The sequence below is a fragment of the Phyllostomus discolor genome, chromosome 4, assembly GCF_004126475.2.
Source record: "Phyllostomus discolor isolate MPI-MPIP mPhyDis1 chromosome 4, mPhyDis1.pri.v3, whole genome shotgun sequence".
NCBI lineage: Eukaryota > Metazoa > Chordata > Mammalia > Chiroptera > Phyllostomidae > Phyllostomus > Phyllostomus discolor.
In genome coordinates this window covers 308,215-331,353 of record NC_040906.2, presented here as the reverse complement: position 1 = coordinate 331,353, position 23,139 = coordinate 308,215, and the positions used below count along the sequence as shown (strand labels likewise).

The following is a 23,139-nucleotide window of genomic DNA, read 5'->3' as shown; positions in this document are numbered from 1 at the left end:
CAGGTAAATTACTTGCACCAATAGCATCAGCACCCAACAACCTTGTATTGGCAGTCCCAAAGGAAGCAGCCATAAGGAATTACTTAGTTGATCTGATCGCCTACTTAAAGTGAAAAAAAAATGATAAAAATTAGTACTAGTAAGAGTTGATGACAGCCGCTCACTAATTAGAAGTTGTAGTGGGGAGAAGATCTCATTAGCTGTGGTGGCAACCAAGTGTGTGGAAATACCATTAGTGACTGAAGCAGGAAAAATAATTTCTATTCTCAATATCACTGAGATGGGTAAGGAGTTTATTAGACATTTCAACAATCTGGACTTGTAAGGCTGATCTGGGGCGCCGAGCGGTGCCCTCTGCCCACTGACCACGTGGGACAGGGGGCCCCTTTCCACCCCACTGGGTAGGAAAGCTCCCGCCTTCTCGAATTCCTCCTCCCAGGCGTCCTGCCTCGTGCCTTCCCTCCAGGCCCAGCGTGCCCGCCCCAGCCTGCAAGGGGCCCCTCACCCTCTACCGAGGCTCCGCAGGTCCCGGTCCCCACTGGCACTGTGCGACTGTCGGGGTCCAGGGGCAGCTTTGCGCCCGCTGGAAGCAGCGAGGACAGCCGCCGGGTTCCGGTGTCAGGGTTGGCGGCGGTGTCGCTGGGGGGTGGAGGGCTTGGGGGTCAGAGGAGAGCGGTGTTTCGGCCGAGCCTGGGACCTGAGGGCTCCCTGCTGGGAGCCGCACTTCCTCCCATCTGGGCTTTGGGGGAACGGGGTCTGGGGTGGCCCCGGAGTGGGGAGCACTGTAGACGTCCCCCCAAGGACGAGGCTGTCGGTCGTGGGCTAACTCCTCGGACAGCCTGGCGGGAACGGCCGAGGGTGTCGGGCGCACCACCTCGGAGGGCACATTGGGCGGGGCCTCGGAGTGGGCAGTTCCCCCGCCCCCGGAAGGAGAACTGGCTTGTCCTCCTGGGAGCCGGGAGTGGGTGGCGGTGTCACATTTCGGATGGCGGGTGGGGGTCGCGGAGATAGGGGCCGTGGTCTTCCGCCGAGAGCGATCCGTCTCCACCGCAGCCCAGCCTCGCGGGGCCCTCGTTGCCCTTTCGCCATTGCCTCAGCGGCCGTGGGAGCGCAGCGGGCGGGGCTCAGACGCGGCCGGAGGGCACGGGCGGGGCGGGCGGAGCCGAGACGGGGGCGGGAATCGCGCCCCGCCCTCAGAGTCGAGGCCCCGCCCAGGGCCTAGTCCAGGCCTCGCCCCGGACAGAGTCCAGCCGGGCGAGCCGAGGCCCCGCCCAGCGAGCCGAGTCTCCGCTGATTTGCATTCGACTCCGCGGGTCCCACTCCGGTCCATTCACCAATCAGGGGTCAGTGCCGCGCGTCCGGACGAGCCAATCGGCCGCGCGTCCGCGGGGGCGGGGGCGGGACGCCGGGCGGGGGCGGGGGCGCGGCGCGGCCCGCGGGCAGTCGGGAGCGGGCGGAGCCGGCGCTGGACCGGGAGGCCGCTGAGGGCGACGGCGCGGGCGGCCGGCGGGTGAGGACTTGGGGCCCGGGACCGCGGCGGTGGGTGGCGGAGGCCGAGGGCCTGTCGTGGCGGGCGTGGGGCTCGCGGCGGCCCGGGCTCTTCGTACGGCGCTTGAGCGGAGGGGTCCACGTCCGCGTTCGCGAGGCCTTCGAGGATGGCGGGCCCCGTGCGAGGAGGGCCCAGTGTGCGGAGCCCACCGCCTGAGGCCCAGGGTGCCTCCGGAGGCTCCCGCGTGCGGCGCGTGGGTGGGCGTGCCGGGAATGCCCCTGGTGCAGGCCCCCGGGTGCACGAGGCGTAAAGTGCCCCGCGTGGCGGCCCAGGTGAGCGCGGCGGAGGCCTGCGCCCGGCCACAGGTGGCAGCTCCGGCTGGCGAGGACCACGCCCTTCTTGGCCTTGCCTTGCATCGCACCTTGAAAGTGGGAGTCCGGACTTAGGTGTTAACCCTTTTACTCCACGGAGGGGGGGGGGCTTGCAAAGAACGTCACGGGTTGTGGGTGGCCGGGGCCGCGGTCCAGCGCGTCGCACAAACCCGTTTTCGTTTACCCTGGTGCTGGCCGGGGGTGGTGTGAGAGCCGGGTTAGGAGGAGGCCTGTGGACGCGGGGGTGGAAAGATCTCCCGAGTGTGGTTTTTCTGACCGTGCCAGTTTTGTTTCCGGCGGCGGCTCCAGCTGGCCGGGTGGGGGGCGGGGGGCCGGACTCGTTTGATGACGCTCGGGGGGGGCCCCCCCTGGGCCCAGATCCCCCCGCTGCCCGCGGGAGGGGAGAAGTCGTTTGCGGTAGCCGCCTGGAAGGACCTTGGCTTGTAGGCCAAGTACAATTTTAATTTTCTGTGTCTGCTGCCTTTTCAAAAGTTTTTCTAAGTTGCTGTACACCAAAAGACAAAATTCTACATTGAGTTTTGAAGCGCTTCTTGCCTGTCGTTTTGTGAGGTTTTGTCAAAATCTGCAAAGGAGCCGGGGCCAGGTTTGCAGGGAGAGGCTGCGGGGCCTGCCGGCGCGCCCCTCGGCCGGGTCTTCGCTGCGCCTGGTGGCGCAGTGCGCACAGCGGCCGCCTCCTGCACGGCACGTGTGTGCGGGCTCGTTTCTACTCGTTAACGTCTTTGGTAGCAGACTCCCAGGTTCCTTCTACCAATTCCGCCCCGAAGGGGAACTTTATGTGTTGCTCAGGTACCTCTGCCTCAGGTTCCCTGTTGGCAAAAGGGTCAGAAGCCACCTCCCAGCGTTGTTGTGAGCGCGAGGGCCAACAGGAGAGCTCATAGCAAGAGTCTAGCAGAGAGTCGGAGCTTGTGAACGCTCGCCATTCGCTTCTCGGGCGGAAGGTTCGTCGGAGTAGACAGCAGAGGGAGAGGAGTGGGCCCGAGTCAGCACTGCCCTGCGTGGGCGGAAGGATGGGCCTGGGCGGCGAAGCAAAGGTCGATGCGGGAACGCTGCTCTGCACGCTCTTTAACCCCATAGAGCCGCAAGGAGCCCTGTCCTTCCTCCTTCCCAGACACTACTGCAGCGGGCCCTCCTGTGCCTCTCTGCTCCGACAGGGACAGGCTTTCTTACTGCTGCCTCCCCTCTCGGGTCTGTTTGCATTTTCCTTCACCCACTTTCTTATCAGCTCGGCAGTGGGTCCTGTGCTTCCGGCACACGGCATAGGGCAGGCATGCAGGAAAACCGCAGTCACTCCCGGTCTTACCTTGGCAAGGGCTCCAGCGGGCGAGGGTTCCACGCAGTGTGCCATGAAAAAGCCCCGTGTTCGGCGGGTTTCTGGGAAGCAGTTACGTTGGTGGTGATTCTGTAAATTGATCTTACCTTTTCAGAGAGCAATTAGCGGTATGTGGTAAAGACTTTGATTTGGGAATCCCTGTTGTTTTTTAAAGACTTTATTTACGTTTTAGGGAGGGGGGAAAAGAAACTTTGCTTCGTTGCCTCTGGCACGCCCCCCAACCGAGGGCCCCCAACCCAGGGATGTGCCTTGTTCAGGAACTAAACCTGCGACTTTTTGGCTCAAAAGCTGGCGCTCAACCCACTGAGCCACAGCAGACAGGACCGGAGTCCCAGTTTTTAAACCAAACTCCTGTATGCACACCCGGCGTGCTGGCGTGGTGCAGTGCTCCGCAGCCAGTGAGCATGCTCTGGCAGCCCCGTCCTGTCCTTCCCTCCCAACAGATGGGACCATTGTGATCCACAGAAATGTGTCAAAGAACACGATTTAACCAAAAAGATAAAACAGCAGTGCGCACAGCAGTTGTACTGCTGTAGAAACATGTGACGGGGACAAGGATCAGAAGGGAAGTTACAGTGATGTGAGCAGTTTTATGGAGAGTCGAGATCACTTTCCCCTGAACTGGAGTTTGGTTTGTAGCGACTCTGAAGTTCCCGTGCAGAGAGGTGCTGTGATGTCGTAGGGCGCCGTGGCGGCTGTCTTCAGGCCTCCTCTCCCCAGCTCATCCTCCTGTGGCTCCCCAGCTGTGGGCTGGGAGTGGGTGTGAGGTTGCAGCCAGAGCTCTTAGGTTGGGCCGTGACGCCCCTCGCTGCCCAGCAGCCCGTGCCTGTGCACACGCTGCTCAAGCCTGGGAGTCCTCTCTGGGTCAGGCTAGCAGCGCCCCTTCCTCCACGCTACCTCGTACTTTCTGCTCTCGGGTCCGGCAGTGGGGAGGTGGTCCTGGCCACCTGCATAGTTGTCTCCCCTTCCAGACCTTTGTGTGCTTGTGCGTGGCCTCCAGAGTCCCTCGGATAAAGAGCAGACCGTGCACCATGGAACCAGGGTGGGGTTGAGACCACTTGCAGAGCTGGTCACAAAATTAGTACCAAACATCTAAATAAAGGCCCAAAACACTGCTAATATTAGACATTGAAATAAACGTGAGCTACCTATATGAGAAAGAATAATACTAAAAACAAGATGATTTTCTAAAGCACTGATTCCAGTTCAGGATCACGAGTGGCTGGAGCATCTCCCGGCAGCTCAGGGCACAAGGTGGGACCCACCCTGGACAGGACACTACCTATAAGAGGGCCGCCCACATTCCTAGGGGTGGGGAGGAGCCTGGAGTCCCCGGAGGAACCCCTGTGGCCACGGGAGACCGTGCACGCTCCGGACACTCTGCACAGACAGCCGTCCTGGAGGGTCGATGTTTTCTTCATCAAAGTTGTAACGAAACGATGGTGAACAAAACGACGGGACCCAAGGGCCTGCTTGCTCCGTGTTTTCTGGTCCTCCTAAAAGAAGCAACCAAAAATATTTCACGGGAGGTGGATTTCCTTGCACAACGGAAATTTAAGCAGCTGCCTTAGTGCAGATGACGGGCTGCTGCTGTCTGCGGGGCCATGTGCTGGCTTCCCAGCCGAGCCAGGGCGGCGAGACAGCCAAGTCTGGGCTGGGTGGGCGTCCTGCCTCTGTCACTGCGGAGTTACAGGTTCCGTGGCAGCCAGTCTTGTTTTCAGTGGACTCCACTCTTCAGAGCAGCTCTTGGTGCACAGCAAAACCGGGTGACGTTGCAGAGGTTCCCCACAAGAACCCTGTCCCCGCCCTGGCACAGCCTCCCTGGGTATCAGCGTCCCCACAGAGGGGACATTCGTTAATCCAGCTGCATTGGCAAGTCATCACTCAAAGACTTGGCAGACTTTTGAGCCAGATTTTTCCAACTTCAATATGAAAATATGTCTCAAGGTGTTTTTTAAAAATTCTTATTAAATGAGAGTGGATGCATAGGAAATGGGCTTGTTGTAGGTAGCTCCGAATGTCAGTAGTGGAAACTGTGTCCAGCAACCAGAGATGTTTCTGGGAATGAAGACCACAGAGCAGTTCAGTCGCGTGGAGGGACAGTGGGAAGACGGACTGGGGCTGCGGCGCGCCCCCGTGTCTGGCGGCGGCCTTGCTACGTGTCCGGTCCAGCTCGAGCGTGCCGGCCTTCGTAACACCTGTGCACTGGCCTTCGTAAGGCACCGGCCTTCGTAACACCTGTGCACCGGCCTTTGCAACACCTATGTGCCGGCCTTCGTAACACCCGTGCATTGGCCTTCGTAACACCTGTGCATTGGCCTTCGTAACACCTGTGCACTGGCACGCACAACGAAACAGCAGCCTCTGTTGAGTCATCATTTGTGTGAGCAGTTCAGTGCACGCCTTGTCCCGCTGTCAGGCTGCAGAAGAGGCCGCTGGACGAGCGACCTCCTGTTGCTGCAGGAAGTGTCCGGTTGTGCTGCTTGTTCTAACACGGACAGACAGACAGACGGACTCAGAGAACAGGCCGAGCTGCCATTTGCAGCCCTGGGTCACGTGTCAGCGTTCTAGGAAGGTCCCTGTTCCCGAGCTTTCCTAAACTTAATGCCGAGTGGCTGTTGAATGGGCAGTTCGTGCCACATCACTGTGCGTCACAGCAACAGTTTTTCTTTGGAACATCAGAGCGGGGCCCCTCACAAGCTCGTGAACCCTTAGGTGACTGTGTCCTCCTCGGATGACCCTCCAGGACGAGCATCTCATGGCCCGAGTCTCAGCGCCAGCTCTGCAGATGCTCACGGTGGAGGAGAAAAACCGGGATGTCAGTTTGCTGCTGGGAAGGGGCTCGCTCCAGGCAGCTGTGTGTTACCAGTGTTTCGTGAACTAACAGGAGTCTTTTTCATTTGTCTAGTATGTCCGTCATTCCCCTGCAGATGAAACAATGTTAAAAGTATGCTCTTCTAAGTATATTTTTGTTGTAAAATAAACAGATACAGAAAAATCACATGAATCAAACATACGGCCTAATGAATTACAAAGTGAATGCTGTCTCGGTCCAGCGGACACCCCTCTCGTGTACCCTCTCCCCGGGGCAGGCCCCGCCCCCACCACAGGGACCACGGCCCCGAGTGTTCTGTAAGGGCCTCCGCGCTAGCTCTGCTTGCAGTCCTCACCCGAGTGTGCCCCTGGACACCGTGGGCCGGTCTCGCCATTTTCCTGGACGTGCGTGTTTAGACACGGTTTTCTTACAACAAGTAGGAGAGGAAGAACCTGAAGACATTTTTCCACCCAAAATTATTAAAAACAAATGTAAATGAGAATTATACAATGAAGTAAATAAGGGAAGTGACTTCTGAAAATGAGTTCTGGCCAGGTATGCTTTCAGAGTTGTAGCTTTACTCAGAGGAGGAAGGGCCGTCTGGTGCCCCGAGTAACGCACCCCAGCGTGTTTGAGGAGAGCCTACCCCTGGTGGCCCGGGGCTCGCCGCTCCGTGTGAGCCGGCGAGGACTCACTGCTCCGCGCTGCTGGGCGCCTTCAGGGCGCGGCCCTTGTCCACATCCCCTCACGGCTGCACCGACAGCTCAAGTTTCTGAGGTTGAAGTGAAGACGCTGCGGTTATGGTTCTCAGAACCTGTACATCCCAGGTTTGCTGTTAGTGGCGTGAAGACAGTGACCTTCCGGAGCGCTGTGCTGCTTGTGACCGAGGCTCCCGTCTGTCCTCTGTGCCGTGATCGCGGAGCGAGGCCGTCCGGTTCTTTGGTGCCAGGGACGCTGAGTAACTGCTTAGCAAACGAGGACAGTAAGGATTTAGTTCCTGCTGTCGGGGCGCACAGCCTGCAGAGAGAATTCTGAGGATGGCGGGGAACTGCTCACCTGACCCAAACGCGGGGCACAGGTAACCAACGTGCAGGAATGAGGGCGGGAGGTGCGCCGGGCAGCACCACCCTCGGCCCACGACCTCGGGGCTTCGGCTCCCTTCCTTTCCGCCCGCTGTCTGGTCAGTTAGGCGTGGCCTCGGAAGTCCTCGTCCGGGGGCAGGGCCAGTTGTCCCCGCAGGGCGGGGTTTGCATGGACACAGGGGCTGCCTGGCAGCTGCCCCCCGAGGACCAGCTTACCTCAAGACACAGTGAGCTCGTGAGTTCGTCCTGAAGAAGAGGAACGGGCTGGAGGACTCGGCAGTGCAGTTGGCATGCGACGGACTGGACCAAGAACTCAGTGAGATTAATTCTCTCAAACGTGTACTGCGAGCTCATGGGAGACTTTCTGAAGATGATTAAGTGAAATGAAACCCTTTTGGCAGCAGCTGCATTCTTTCCTGATTAGACATCTGGTACTCGTTTTTACCATAACTGTGTTTTACAGCTAAATACTCTTCTTCAAGTTGACTTCCAAACGTATGTGTATTTAAGAAGGAAATTTGCCATAAGTAGAAGATAACTATATAAATAAATACAATTCAGAGCAAGTCGGTCTTGTTAGATTCTAGCTGATACTGGCTTGGTCCAAAAGTCTGTTTAGTTTTTTTCCATAAAATTAAAGACACATTTTTCATTTTCACCAGTAGCTATTGATTTGGATATTTTGAGTATGTCGGCTCTCTCCCTCGTGGTATATAACATTGATTGTTCTCAGTTAATGTCATGATTGGATCGCTGTCAACTTCAGCTGGTCTGCCCAACTGTGGAGCATTGTCCAGCGAGGCATCTCCTGCACATTCCATCCGTCACAGCACCTTCTCCATACACGGCACGAATCTTTTTCTTTTCTTTCTTTCTTTCTTTTTTTTTTGCATTTCAGTTATTTTTTTACCTTCCTTGAAATAATAAACCGTAGCCCTGGCAGGTGTAGCTCAGTGGATTGAGCACCAGCCTGGGAATCAAAGGGTCACCAGTTCGATTCCCAGTCAGGGTACATGCCTGGGTTTCGGGCCAGGTCCCCAGTAGGGGGCGCGTGAGAGGCAACCACACATTGATGTTTCTCTTCCTCTCTTTCTCCCTCCCTTCCCAAATAAATAAATAAATAATTAAAAAAATAATAAAGCATAATGTGCTGAGAATGTTGTGTATTCTATACCATCTTCAATATTAAAATGGTTACATAAAAATGCACCAATTTTGATAAGTTTTTTCTAATGCACAATAATAGGACAGCTGCCACAATACCACCTGACACTGTTGCTTCACATGAAGTTAAAGACAACTAAGAGCTACTAGAGCCATCTTAGGAAAAAAAAACAATGAACTTTTTGGCTAACCCAATACTTAGCCTGTTCTTTCCTTGTTACAAAAGTATGATTTGCCCTGTTCTCCTCAATAGCTTAAAAACAGAGACCTTCCCCAGGGCACAGTGTGGATGTGCCCAGTGCCCCTGCTCCTTGGCCCAGTCAGACCCTCAGTGTTGTCTTCTGATAGGTGGGTGGTGGGTGGTTATTGTGAGGACAGGGTAAGGCGGTGCCTTCCAATGCCAGGTGTGTGGTCTGAGCAACGCACACCCAGGCTGCTCTCCTGCACCACCGGTGGCACCCACCCCGGCCTGTGAGACATGTTCTAGAAAGACCCAGGAGTGCAAAGCTGGCAGAGACAGGCCTGGCTGTCTACTGTCCTTGGAATTTTCCGCACCCCATCAGCAGAGGTGAGGGACCTGCTAAGGGCCACCCGACAGGCTGGTGCTGTGCCACCTGGAGCCCGTTACCTGTGCTGAGGGTGTGGCCAGTACTTACAGTGTGGTCAGCACAGTGGGTACGTGGCAGGTGGAACTGAGAAGAACCAGCCCCTCCAGCCCCTTGCCCCCAGGTGACGGTAAAGTGGCTGGTGTAGGCGGGTCCCTGGGTTGGGACACTCAGATGCTACCCACCCTACAGGAGCACCTGGGGAGTGCTGTCAGTAGGGTGCTTGTTACATGTTCTGTTCCACTGGCCAGGTGTGCATAGAAAACGATCTTTTTCTTCAACTTCATATTTTTATGAAATCTAACTTACGGAAGTTGCGAAAACCGTGCAGAGAATTCCCGTGATCATTTTTTACACTGCTTCAGTGTCTAAGCAGATGGTGATGATTCTCTGGGTTTTGTTTTGTTGTAGCAAATTCGTCACAGTTAGCTGGTGAAGAATGGGAGAGATAGAAGGAACCTACCGAGCACTGCAGACCCCAGGGGCACGCCTGGGCGCCCAGCCCCCAGCGGGAGTGAGCACCCTGGAGCCCAGGCAGGCCCCCTCGGTGGGGCCGGCGCGGACGGCGGCCGGAACGCAGGAGAAGTGCCTTCTCCTCCGAGTGAAGCTGCTGGACAGCTCTGTGGAGATGTTCGACGTTGAGGTAAGAAGCCTGATTTTTGGACATAGTTCCTTATATTTTCTTTTTTTAAAGGTTTTATTAGTATTATTTTTTTTTTAGAGAGAGAGGGGAAGGAAAGGAGAAAGGGAGAGAAACATCAGTGTGTGGCTGCCTCTTGCGCACCATCTACCAGCGACCTGGCCTGCAACCCAGGCACGTGCCCTGACTGGGAATCAGTCGGCGACCTTTGGGTTCGCGGGCCGGCGCTCAGTCCCCTGAGCCACACCAGCCAGGGCTAGTTCCTCACATTTTCTGAAAGTGAAGTACTACTGAATTTTTCAAACTGTAGGATACACCTAGGTTGTAGAGGAGGAAAATAGGGAAAGAATTTTGAAGCAAAAAATGTAGTAAAATATTTAATAAATAACATAGGCCACCGCTCCCCCCCCCCATAGTGAGTCAGGTAAGCTGTACTCGGACTATAAGATGCACCCCCTTTTCCTCCCAGATTTTGGGGAGAGTGCATCGTAGTCCGAAAAACACAGTGTGTCCCAAATCACGTTTTGCCAGTTAGACTCCGTTTAGTTATGAAGTGGACCCGGAGTGGCTTTGGTAACTGCTGACAACATTTTTGCAGATGGTGAGTCTGCTCTCTCCCTTCCCTCTGGAGAGCCCGATCCCCGTCTTCCCGTTAACATTCTGATCATGTGGTGGCTGTGCTCGACTCTGGAGAGGCTGGCTGGTGCTAAAGAGCGCAGGCTGGGGCCACGGGGCCTCCTGTCCGGGCCGCAGGCTGCCTGTGGGAGATGGGGTCTTTCAGGCTCACTGCGTGTCAGCTCCCTCATCTGCAATGTAGAGGCGACCCCAGTGCCCCCCAACACCCCGGGCTCACGGTGGCTGGGGGAGGACTGAGCATGTGCCGTCCGGTGCCCAGATGGTGGTGCTGCCCGGTCCGAGCGCCGAGCTGGCTTTCGCAGTGCAGCTGCGGTGGCATTCGTGCCTGGCAAAGTCCCTGCTGTCACGTGAGCCAGTGCTGCGGGCACAGGCAGTCAGACGTGTGTGCACCGCTGTGTGCACAGACCTTCTCAGGAACAGTTGTCGACCCATGTGATGCTTTAGAAAACCTTTTTCCTGATTTCCCCATGACGTTCAAGTGAAATTTTTAAAACACTGTTTTCAAACGTAGTGGATAAATGTATTTTAAGTTATTTTCACACTGACCTGCAGTAGTCTCTCTACAAGCTCCTCTGCTGTAGTGTCACAACAGCGAGGACAAGAGAATGAACCTGAACTTCAGCAGGGTTACTTTGCGTGGGCTTTTCTGCCAAGAAGCCCAGATGCTGCACCAAAAATACGAAGGTTATCGAGCCGCGGGCCGGGTTGTGATGGGCCTGGGGGCACGGCCCTCTGGCTCTGGCAGCGCCGAGAGCAGAGCGCATGGCAGAGAAAGGGGCGGCCGGGTGGGGGTGGGAGCTGGCCTCTCACTTGTAGCCTGGGCTCAGCATCTGAACTCGGGACCCTGAGTGACTCTTTTAAGGTCCTGTTTGAGGAGGACATCTAGTCCCATTTCCTCAGGGCACTGGTGACTGAAACTGGTGGGACCTGTCAGTCTGAGTCCGCAGTCACCCCTGGGTGGCAAGGAAGGGAGTCTGGACAGGCAGCCTCGGGTGGGCCCTGGAGAGCCAGTGGCGGCTGTTGGTCCTGGGACAGCATTTCCCAGCTCACCAGGGCGCCCTTCTGTGAACTGGGTTAAAGGTCTGGGAATGCACTGGTTCCCAGTCTCTTCCAGGCAAATGTTCAGAGGAGTTTCCACCCCACAGCCATCCTACGCTCCACACACTCACTGTGGTCTAGGCTTGTAACACAGTCGAAATTTTTAGAAGATGCCAAGAAGGAGGGAAGAAAGGAAACAAAAGAATTGCACTAGGGTTTACTTTTAGCATGCCTTTTTTTCTTTTGTCCTGCCTAATGGCCTTCATCAACTCAAACCGGGCCAGAGAAAGAGAAGCACGTGTGTTGTTGGGTCGTAAGTAGGGTGCGGCCCATCTCTGAGGAATCACTTTTACCAAGTACCTGGGTCATTTAGTAAATAAGGAAATTAAAGATGGCATCTTGTAAATGTTTCAAAATATTTGGAGCTTGGACAGATTTTAATAAATTGAGATTATTGTTTATATTAGTCAGATACAACCATCATATTTGTATTTTTGTATTCCTGGAGAATTACCAGAAATTACAGAGTCAAGTTGCTGTTGCATATCCTGAGGTGGATAAGGTAGTTTTTAAATTGTGGGACCTACTGATGAATACCTTTTAGGAGGAATTCAAGTTCAGTTTTTTTGTGAGTTAGCTGTATTCTGCTTCCAAGTACTCCATCCTCCCCAGCTGAATCCGTTGGCTCTGCTAGGTAGCAAGCCACCCCACAACTCAGTCTCTTAAAGCAAACATTTGCTACTGTGTCTGCATGTTGCTTAGAGGTCTGGCTGGGTCTGAGGGGCCGGGTGGCCAGGGTGGCCTTTTCACACGTCTGTGGCCTGAGGGGAGCCCTCTTCCCTGCAGACTCCCTCTAGTGCCTGGAGGGGGAACGGATAGGACCTGCAAAGTCCCTTGGAATCTAGGCTTGGGATTCGTGGGTTGTCACTCCCACCAGGCCAGGTTTGACTGACCCAGGCCAGCTCCCAGGCCAGCCCTCCCTGGGTGGAGGCAGAGCCCCTGGGAGGGGCTGCCAAGGAAGCTGTGGCCTTTTGCGGTGGCCCCAGCAACTGTCACCAGTGGGCTGGGAATGCAGTTCTGGGGAGAAGGCATCTGTGCAGCTCAGTGCCTGGTGCCCTGGGCTTGGCCACTTTGCCAGGTGGTGGACAGACCTCGTGGTCCTGCCCCAGAAGTGCCTGCCCCGCAGCCCTCAGAAGGGACTGGCCTGCTCCTTTCTGTCCCCGTGGCTCCCGTGGGGCGCAGCTCCAAATACCCAAAAGATCCTAAGATCAAGTCTAGTCATCTGCCTGGGCCTCCCGTCCCTCTCCACTGTCACTCCCCCACGGGTCACGTGTCTCCCCACTCCCCCGCCTTTGTGTTTGGACAGAGAGACACAGACTACGGTGAAGTGACCACTGCTGTTGGGTCAGTGGGACAGAGTGGGCATGCACTGCGGGCGCCGGCGCACCGAGCAGTGAGGTGCTGGCTGGGTGGGTCTGCGTGGGCTGAGTGAGGACGCTCCTGTCCCAGCAGTGGCCCCTGGTCTCTCCTCCCGGAGGCAAGGCTTTGCGCGGCCCGTGGCTGTACTGGCGGTGTTCAGGCAGGGCCCTTCTCCATGAGCGCGTGTTGAAAAAACAAAATCAGAAGTTAGACTGGGGTAACATGCTTTATCTAAGAGGGTTTGAGTTGTCCCTCCTTAGCGATGTTTTCTGACCTCAGGTTCGAGTGTTTGCTTTCGTTTGGGTCCACCCCCACCTGTCTCGTGTCTGCATGTTTGGTGTGCTTTCCACTTGAGCCTTAAGCAGTGGAGTTTGTAAGCTTGCAGGGCTGGGTGCTGGCCGCCTTGGGAAGCCCTGGCTTCTCCCCGCAGATGGTGACCAAACCCTGGCATTGTGGGGGATGGTATAGAGCTCCCTGCTTGATGTGGAAGGATTATACTTAAGGGACCTTTTTAACTCAGGGAAGAATTTGACATTTAGTTATTTTTGAAATGCCTATATTTTGCTTCAGTTGGAGACCTTCCTGTGGGGTCACGTCTGCCTTTCCATGCAGAGCCTGGGGCTGGCTGTCCCGTGTTCATCCTCCGCGTGAGGCAGCCCTGTTGGCTCCCACGTGTCGCTGCAGAAAGACGAGCGCCAGAAGGCCCAGTGTTGTTCGTGGCTCCCGTCTCCCCACGCGGGCAGATGGGCTTGGCTGCTGGGCAGGCTGCCACGCCATAGCAGGGGTGTTGAGAGCCACACTGCTGTCCACCCAGGGGTCACCATGTAGCTAGTCTGCTTTCCCTCAGAAGGCGATGTTCGCACAGCCTTGGAATGGCCTCGTCCGTTGGCAGCAGGCGGGAGTGCATCTTGCTCCAGCTCCCTCTCCAGCTAGGGCACACGTGCTGGTTCCCCGCCCGCCACTGTCTGCGAGGGCGGCTCTGGGCCAGAAGCCAGGGTCGGTGTTAACAGTGGACGTTCAAGGGTCTGGTCAGCCTGAAAACATTTAATAGCTTTCTGGAGGTGCAGTTCCCCTGCCGTGAGATCCTCTCGTTTCAAGTGTGCAATTCGGCGTCTTCAGTGTGTTCACAGGTGTGTGCCCCCATCACCACAGCCAGTGTGAGGACATTTGCATCGTGCCCCAGAGACCCCACACCCGTTGGCTGTCACCGGGCCGCCCTCCGTCCCCTCTGCCTCAGCTCTAAGCAAGCAAACATCTGCTGTGTGTGTAAATGACACTGTTCTGCACATGGTGTGCTGCACATGGCGTGCGAGTGCATTGTGTGTGGCTTTTGTGACTGGCCTCTCTGTGCCCCACGTCTCAGAGGGTCATTTCCGTGGCATGTCGGTGCTTCGTCCTCACAGCCAAGTGACGTCCCATTGTGCGCACGGGCCGCACTCCATTTCTCTGCCATCAGCCAACGAGCGTTCCACCTCCTGGCAGTCGGGATTGGTGCCACAAGTACTGGCGTGCAAGTGCTTATCCACCTGGAGTCCTGGGACTGGACCTGCTGGGTCATGCGGTGACTCTGGGCTTCGTTGTCCAAGTCAGCTGCGTTGTGTCCCCCCCCCCCGGCAGTGCTTTGCGTCTCTGCACATGCTCACTGCTCATCCCCACGGTCTGCCTTTCTCGTCCCAGCCACTCCAGTGGGTGCGCAGTGGCCTCTCGCTATGGTTCGAGATGGGATTTTTACCAGTTTTCCTTAATGGCTAAAGAAGGAAGATTTTGAGCCAAAAATATCAGACCATGAAGAAGTTCCATTTGGGGGTGGGTTCTTGGCTAGATTGTGCGTAGCGGTGATGTGACCCTTTGCGAGCCAGTTACACATGGGCATGAGTGCCGCCGCCCCCCCCCCCCCCCCCCGGCTGTGAGGACCCCGGGGAAGCACAGTGGAAGGCTGGGGAGGCGAAGCTGGCAGAGCGTGGACACCTGCTCGTGATATTCTTAAGAACATGTCAGAGTTTCATTTAGATTCATGTAGATGTACAGACCTGGAACCTTGCACTGACACTGTGTTGCGGTCAGCATTGACCTCATTTGTGAGTGACAGCTCCCCGTGTCCGTGACTCCTCTCGTCCTCGTGTGCTCACTGCGGCCGAGAGCCTGTGCGGTGAGAGGCGCTTCGGGCTCTTCTCGCAACCTCGGGTCACGCTGCAGAGCCTCGCAGGGGAGTGGCCCTTGCTGTGGGGCTGTGGGTGCATGCAGGCAGGGGCACACTGTGGGGTGTCGTGTTTCGAGTGGTGTTTGACACTTATCGATGGGATTTTAAGCTGCCAAAGGTTATTCAATAGCCAATTTTTTTTATCTAGTAAAGTCTTGGTTTGTTTTCAGTTGATTAAATGAATTTCATGGTTTCGAAAATAGAAATCTGGGCAGCCTCTTTTCTGAGCCATGAAAGAAGCCGCGTGGAAGCCACGTGGCACTCGCCCTGGCCCGTGTGCAGTGCCCCGGAGCAGAAACTCTGCAGCTGCAGCCCATCGGGCATGCGCGGTGCCAAGGCCACCTGCTGCCGTGGGGGGCCTCCTCTCGACCAGAGGGCCAGGTGTCTAGAGCCATTCGGCCTTCAGTGATCACCAGGGTCAGGGCTTGGTGCGTGTTGTAGCGTTTCTATTATGGGAAGTTGGTTCGGTGGAAAAGGGGTGCTTGGTGATTAAAAGAACGGTCTGGGACCTCACCCCAGTTAGGAGCACCCCCTCCCTCGCTGCTGTTCATGTTTGCTCGTGTTCCCCTTTTCCTTAAAAAACCAACGTTTCATTGAAGTCCTGGAGGAGAACGTAGGTAGGGAAACCTGATATTCCACATAGAAACTTTTGTACTGACATGTCCCCTAGAGCAAGGGACCTAAAGGAAAGAATAAACAAATGGGACCTCATCAAAATAAAAAGCTCCTGCACAGCTAAAGAAAACTGTCAAACTAAAAAGAGGACCAACTGTATGGGAAAACATATTTGCCAATGATACCTCAGACAAGGGTTTAATCTCCAAAATATATAAAGAACTTACACGACTGCACTCTAAGAAGACAAGTAACCCAATTAAAAAATGGGAAAAGGACTTGAACAGACACTTCTCCAAGGAGGACATACAGAGGATCCAGAGACACATGAAACAATGCTCAATATCGCTAGCCATCAGAGAGATGCAAATTAAAACCACAATGAGATACCACTTCACACCAGACAGAATGGCCATCATAAACAAAGCAACAAACAACAAGGGTTGGAGAGGTTGTGGAGAAAAGGGGACCCTAGTGCACTGCTGGTGGGACTGCAGACCGGTGCAACCACTATGGAAAGCAGTTTGGAACTTCCTCAGAAAATTTTGACCCTGCAATTCCACTGCTGGGTCTATATCCTAAGAATACTAAAACACCAATCCAAAAGAACCTTTGCACCCCGATGTTCATAGCAGCACAATTTACAATAGCCAAGTTCTGGAAGCAACCTAGATGCCCATCAGTAAATGAATGGATCAAAAAACTGTGGTTCGTTTACACAGTGGAATTCTATGCAGCAGAGAGAAAGAAGGAGCTCCTACCCTTTGCGACAGCGTGGATGGAGCTGGAGAGCATTGTGCTAAGTGAAACAAGCCAGGCGGTGAAAGGCAAATACCACATGATATCACCTTTAACAGGAACCTAATCAACAAAACAAAGAAACAAGCAAAGTATAACCAAAGACACTGAAATAGAGGACAGGCTGACAGTGACCAGAGGGGAGAGAAGAGGGAATCTCTGGGGACAATGGGAAGGGTTTACAGGAACAAATATAAAGGACACACGGACAAAAACTAAGGGGGAGGGTGGTAATGGGAGGGAAGTGGGGAGGGTTGGGTGGGTGGACTGGAATGGGAGTAAAAGGGAGAAAACTACTTGAACAGTGATTAAAATTAAAAAAAAGAAATTAAAAAAATAAAAAGTATAGGGATGTTAAAAAAAACTCAACTTTTTTTTAAATATTTATTTTTAGAGAGAGGGGAAGGGTGAGAGAGAAACTTTGATCAGTTGCCCTTCATGTACATCCCTACTGGGGACCAAACCCGCAACCCAGGCCTGTGCCCTGACTGGGAATCGAACCGCGACTGTGTGCTTTGTGGGTCAGCACCCTGCTCACTGAGCCACGAGGGTCAGGACGAAGTACTGGACAGTCTTAGAGCGGGCTTTCCTTCTTCCTGCCTGTAAGAGTAGGAAGGCTGCAGCTCCAGTCTGTGCCACGCCGGAGGACACACTCAGCTGTGGGTTCCACTCGAGGAGATTGTGCGTTGCTATTCCAGTAGAAACTTTGTTTTCTTTCTGGCCAGGAAAAAATAGTCAAAATTCCAGAAAGTATCAGAGCCAGATGTTTGTCATTGCTTCCACATGGACATCCTAAATATGGCAGCGAACCGCCTTGGAGCTCATTTTAGTCCTGTCTCGGGAGAAGAAGCCAGTAATTCAGCATCTGGGGCTTGGGGATAATGTGGGCTTTCTCCAGAAGTGCTGTGTGTGGCTGGTGCACACAGCTATTATGTGACTCTGCCCTGCTCTTTGAAACCTGTTATTTTGTCCTGGGCAGCTGATCTGGTTCTTTGACCCTGATGCCCAGGAAATGTGGCACAAGGCAGAGATGGGGACATTGTTATTCTTAGTTACCCGGTTGTGGCACCAGGGATCCCACTGCCCACACCCCCACCCCAGGCCCACAAGCACACACAAACGCACATGCACACCTGCAGTGGGTGTGCACAGTCTGTGTTGGGGACACCGTGATGAGGAAGCTTGGCTGGCAGCAGGAAAAGAATAGGGAAGCGCCATCCTGCCGATCTCCATGCCAGTAAAAACCCCACAGCCACATGGCGAGGAAGTTATTTCAGTGTCTCCTCGGACCGGCCTGCAAGGCGTCAGGTCTCCTGATGGGAGTGGCACCAGGCAGTTTTAGAAGCTGGGGGCACAGAGGTCAGCAGGATAGACAGTGAGCTTGACAGTGACCAAGGAGAGAAGTCACACAGGGAGGGGAGGGGGCGGGGCAGGGAAGCCAGTGTACCTAGGTAGGAAGGAAGGCAGGGTGGACCTCTTCTCAGGAAGAGTGTTTGTGGGCAGAAATGCACCAAGGTCATGGTGACTTTGGCCCCGAGCCAGGCCAGGGACATGGGTGGACAGGAGTGGCAGGGAGGGGCAGCACCATGAGGTCCTGGGGGCAGTGTTTGGAAGCTGCCACTTGCAGGGTTCTCGAGTGGAGGAGTTGGGGGGTCTGGGCTGTCGTGCACTCGGGCAGGGTGGCCTTGCCCGTGACCTCCCACAGGCTCAGCGTTGCCCCGCGACCGTCCCCACTGCCACACTGAGCCCCAGCACAGGGGGAGCCACACGTTGGCCAAGCAGGAGCTTTGAGGCTCTCTTCAGTCCTTGACCACCGACTGATGACGGGCTTTTATTTTTAGAGAGTTCGGCTGGTTGTTAAAGAAAACCATGAAAAACATCTGCAGGTGCTGCCAGACTGTTGTTCCCGGGCTTGTGTCCGACTCTGTCATTCTCAGGACACGTCCACCACAGTGGCCAGGGGCCCCCGGCCCTTCCGAGGGCTCCCTGCCGGCCCACCGTGGAAGCCAGAGAGGGGCGCTCGTGGCCCGCGCTCACGCCCAGACTCCCACCGCCGTTCACGGAGAAATCCAAACATCGTTCTCCAGCGTGAATCCGGCGTTTCTGGTGATGAGAACTGTGCTCTCTGTCCGTGCTCACTCTCTAGACACTCGGTGTTTCCGCACGATCACACTTCCGTCTGCTTCTTCACAGCCTGTGGCCGTGGGGTGTTCGAAACTGGTGAAGTCAGATTTTTGTAGCAGAAGAAAACTTTTTTCTCTAAGTAATTTTCACTTGTGACAACTCAAAATGACTGTCAGGTCCTAGACACTGCTGTTCTTCTGGAAAACATGTTGGGACACGCATGTTAAAAATCCAGAGCGAGCTCTTTTAAATCAACTCATGTTAAATCAGGGACAGTCGGCTCCATGACTGTTTGCTTCTGGCTTTAACTTACATCAGTCTTACATCTTTTAAAACCACACAAAATCATGGAAACATGCCCTGAATGTTGTTATTAAGGCAGATTATATTATGAAGTAAAACAAATACTAACATGAAACTGAACTTGTTGGCGTCTTCACATGAAGAACAGAAATAGGTGCCTTGGGAGAGTCCAGCAGAGCCTTGCTGAGGCCATGGCTCAAGCCCCAGGTCCCCCTAAGTCCCTGTGTGGCGGAGCCCGGTCGGGACAGAACTGAGAGCAGCAGAGGAGGGCAGGCTTGTTTTGGAAAGTTGTTGCTATAAAATTCTAAAAAAGAACCACATTTTTTATTGCTATAAATTTTCTGCAGTTCAGAAATTAATGCTGTAGCCCTGGCTGGTGTAACTCAGTGGACTGAGCACAAGTCTGTGAACCAAAGGGTCACGGGTTCGATTCCCAGTCAGGGCACATGCCTGGGTTGCAGGCCAGGTCCCCTACAAGGGGCACATGAGAGGCAAGTGCACATCGAGGTTTCTCTCTCTTTCTTTGTCCTTCCCTTTCCCTCTCTCTAAATATAAATAAATTAAATCTTTAAAAAAAAGAAATTAATGCTGTTATTTTTAATTATTCAAATCAACTGCATTTATAAAACAAGTATTCTGTGAAGTTTTTTATATTTTCCACCCTAAAATGTTTTTGTAATATATTTTTTAAATTATAAAATTAGCCCTGGCTGGTGTGGCTTAGTAGATTGAGCCACCAGCCTGCAAACCAAAGGGTCAGTGGTTCAATTCCCAGTCAGGGCACATGCCTGGGTTGCAGGCCAGGTCCCCTACAAGGGGCACATGAGAGGCAACCACACATGGATGTTTCTCCCCCTCTCTTTCTCCCTCCCTTCCTCTCTCTAAAATAAGTAAATAAAATCTTTTTTAAAAATTATAAAATTAATACATGCTCACAGTAAAACAGTTCAGTCAGCAGAAAGGAGCCCAGAGGGAGAAAGTAAAGGGAGGTGCTCTCCTGCCCCAGCAGTAACCTCTTCTACCCGTTTACTTCTCGGACCTTTTTCAAGGCCTCTGCACGCACCCGCGTGAGCGCCCGTGCGCTGGCCAGCCCGCTGCTTCTCTGCGCTCGAGCACTTAAGACTGAGAATGTGTAAGCGGGGACCCAAAAGAAACCCCACAGGATTTATTTATAAAAATCGTGTCTGTGTTCCTCCATGGGCGAACCGCAGTCACCTCCAGAGCACCCTCCGTTGGATGCACGACACCCATCAAGACGTTTTTGCACGGCCCAGTGTTCGAACGCGTCGATGTTGACGCCTTTGAGTGCGTCTGCCGCTCTTCGCTTCACCTCTTCCCCAGCGGCAAAGCGTTTCCCTTTGAGGACTTTTTCATTCAGGGAGACAAAAAAAGAGTCGCTGGGGAGAGATCAGGAGAAAGGGGGTGCAGGGCACAGGGGTCGTGCCGTTTTTGGTCTGAAACTGCCGAGCACTCAGTGTGGTGTAGGCAGGCGTGCTCGTGAGTCGCCGTCATTAAATGGGCAAACATGTTGAAGGAGTCTTCCAGAAAAATTCACTGAAGCCAAATGCAGCCTCTCACAACAACGTTAGCTGATGCACCGAAACAGATGGGCTCCTGAAACACTCACATAGCGGGGGAAGCCTGTCCCACAAGGGCCCGCCCTCCAGGAGATAATTCCGGGGTTTTTAGGTGCCCGTCCGACGGGAGCTCCCATGGTTGAGGGGGTCTGTGTCTCTTGCCCCTTCTGCCTCCTCCTCCTCCTCCTCCTCCTCCTGTGGGCGTGGACACGGTGCCGGTTGGTGTGGCTGGTCATTCTCATGTCCTGGTGGTCACAGCACTGTCTTCCTCCTGCGAAATGCACTTTTTATTGTCTCGGTACCGTTTGGGCCTAAATTCGACCGTGTATTCTGTGAAGTCAGGTTTCCTGCTTCTGTCTGTCTGCTGCGTACCTGGGGCCCCCGTGTCGTTTGTTTTTCACCTTCCTAAACCCCATGCCACAGTGTGCTGCTCACGCACTGCCTCCCGTGTGCTCCTCAGTGGCATCTTGCACGTCGCTATTGGATTCTGTCCTCACTGTGAGTGTAATTATTAGTGTTGTTTTATACTTGAGAAAATTAAGGTCCAGGGAGTCTTAGAAACTTACCTAGTACTGGAAGTTCCAGCCAGGACAATTAGGAAGAAGAGAAAAATAAGAGGAAAAGTGAAACAAAAGACATCCCGATTGGAAAGGAAGAAATGAAACTATCTCTATAGATGACATTATTGTTTATTTTTTTAAATAAAGATTTTATTTGTTTACTTTTTAGAAAGAGGGGGAGGGAGAGAGAAGGAGAGGGAAAGAAAGAAACATGCATGAGAGAAACATCTATCGGTTGCCTCTTGCAATGCCCCCAACTGGGGACCTGCTCTGGGACACAGGTATGTGCCCTAACTGGGAATTGGTGTGGTAACCTTTCACAGGCTGGCGGCACTCAATCCAGTGAGCCACACCAGCCAGGACGAAGACTTATTTATTATTTTATTTGCTGTTAGAGGAAAAGGGGCGGAGAAAGAGAGGGGGAGAAACAGTAATATGGGAGAGGAACACTGGGGACCTGGCCTGCAACCCAGGCCTGTGCCCTGACTGGGAATTGAACCTGCGACCTTTGGTTCCCAGGATGGCACTCAGTCCACTGAGCCACACCAGCCAAGGCAACATTATTGTTTAAATGGAAAATCCTAAGGAATCTACCAAAAAAAAAAAAACCCCCACAAATACAACTAAGGAATTTTGCAAGAGTGCAGGACACGGGATTAGTATACAAACCTCTTTTGTATTTCTACACACTAGCACTGAGCAACAATCCCAAAACAAATGAAGAAAACAGTTCACCCTGGGCGGGCGGATCGGTTGGCCGGAGCACCGTATCGAGCACCAACAGTGTGCAGACGGGACGCCACGGATGGTGTTTCTCACTTCAGTGCTTGTCTTTTTCTCTCTCTGTCTCTCTGTGTGTGTTTTTTTTTTTGAAAAATGTGAATTTTAAAGAGGATTTTTAAATGCCAGGACCAAGTATCAGAAGAAACTGAGTTTCCTCCTTCAATAAATAAAAGAAAAAAATCAATTGAAACATATCCTCGGGTAAGGATTTAAAAAAGAGGAAGAAAACAGTTCCATTTACAATGGCATCAAGAAAAGAATAAAGTACTTAGGGAATGAATTTAACAAAAGAACCTCAAAATTGTGCACTTCTTGGTAGTCAACTACTAGTTTCTTGAAGGGGAAATCTGTAGTTATAAACCATACAAAGAGTTTTGAATAGCCAATTAGTCTCCTGGAGATTTTGCATTGAACTGTTCATAGAGAAAAGATTACAAAGATGATAACCCAGAGAGGTCTGTTCTCCTTCCCAGTGTAATTATAAAAATAATTGAAAATTCCCAAGCACAGTGAAAGTGATGTTTGTTTACAGCATCAGGTTGCCATCCCTTTTGTACCGCCCATCCACTTTTTTAAAACTTCAGTTTTACTTGTATAGGGTTTTCTGTTGAGTCCAGCTACAAAAACATGTACTGTTCTTTACACTGTAATTTCTTACCTAAACACTAAACACAACCACATATGTGAAATCCTGAAGTAATTGGCTCTCTGTTCCGTTCTGCATTTACCTTTGGCCTGACCCCTGGGAATCCTCCTGTGATAGAACCAAAGGGGGCATTTTCTCTGAGAAGCTCTATTAACTCAGGAGGGGGGGGCTACACGCTACTAAAAATGAATCGCTACTTGAATCTCATCCTGTGTTTTTTGAAAAATGTGAATTTTAAAGATTTTTAAACGCCAGAACCAAGTATCAGAAGAAACTGAGTTGCCTCCTTCGATAAATACCTACAGATTACAGGGAAAGATTTGGCTTGGAGAACGTACATCATTCGGTTTCATTTCAGGAAACACGCTTGTGCGCAGAAAACTAGAAAACTTGAAGGAAATCGGAGAAGATCTAACTGAGTAGAAAGACATCCCGTGACCGCGGACGGGAAGACTCATGTGACTAAGAGGGCGGCACTGCCCAGCTGATCTGCAGACTCAACAGCATCCCTGTCAGAACCCAGCGGGCTTCCTGCAGAAACTGGCAGGTTGGTCTTAAAATTTATGTGGAAATGCAAGGGCCCTAGCACGGCCACGAACAATCTCGAAGAGGAAGAAAGGCGAAGGATTCGCACGTTCCCATGTCTCCATGGCCCCCAGTGCTGTGGCGGTCACAGCCCTGTGGCCCTGGCATGAGATGGACACACAGACCAGTGGGACGGAGCTGAGCATCCAGAAACCCTCATTTCACGTTCACGGTCATTTCCTGAGCACACAGCGTGGACAGCGCCAAGCCGAGTCAGTGGGGAGAGGCCTGTCCGCAGCAAGCGGAGCTGGGACGGCAGAGCCGCTGTGCACAGGGCACGAGGTGGGAGCCCTCCCGCTCGGCGCCCACGGAAACAGGCTCAGAGTGCCCCGGCGCCC

At 53.5% G+C, this 23,139-nt stretch overlaps 1 protein-coding gene across 1 annotated transcript in view; it reads left to right on the top strand.

Moving 5' to 3' along the window:
* The first annotated feature begins 1,429 nt into the window (after nucleotides 1–1,429).
* FARP2 (FERM, ARH/RhoGEF and pleckstrin domain protein 2) overlaps nucleotides 1,430–23,139 on the top strand; it is an 81,696-nt gene continuing 59,986 nt past the window's right edge. Inside the window, exons 1-2 of the mRNA XM_036022621.1 lie at nucleotides 1,430–1,510; nucleotides 9,289–9,520. Of these exons, the coding sequence (XP_035878514.1) occupies nucleotides 9,317–9,520 (204 nt within the window). The 5' untranslated portion in view covers nucleotides 1,430–1,510; nucleotides 9,289–9,316. The remainder of the gene's footprint in view (nucleotides 1,511–9,288; nucleotides 9,521–23,139) is intronic.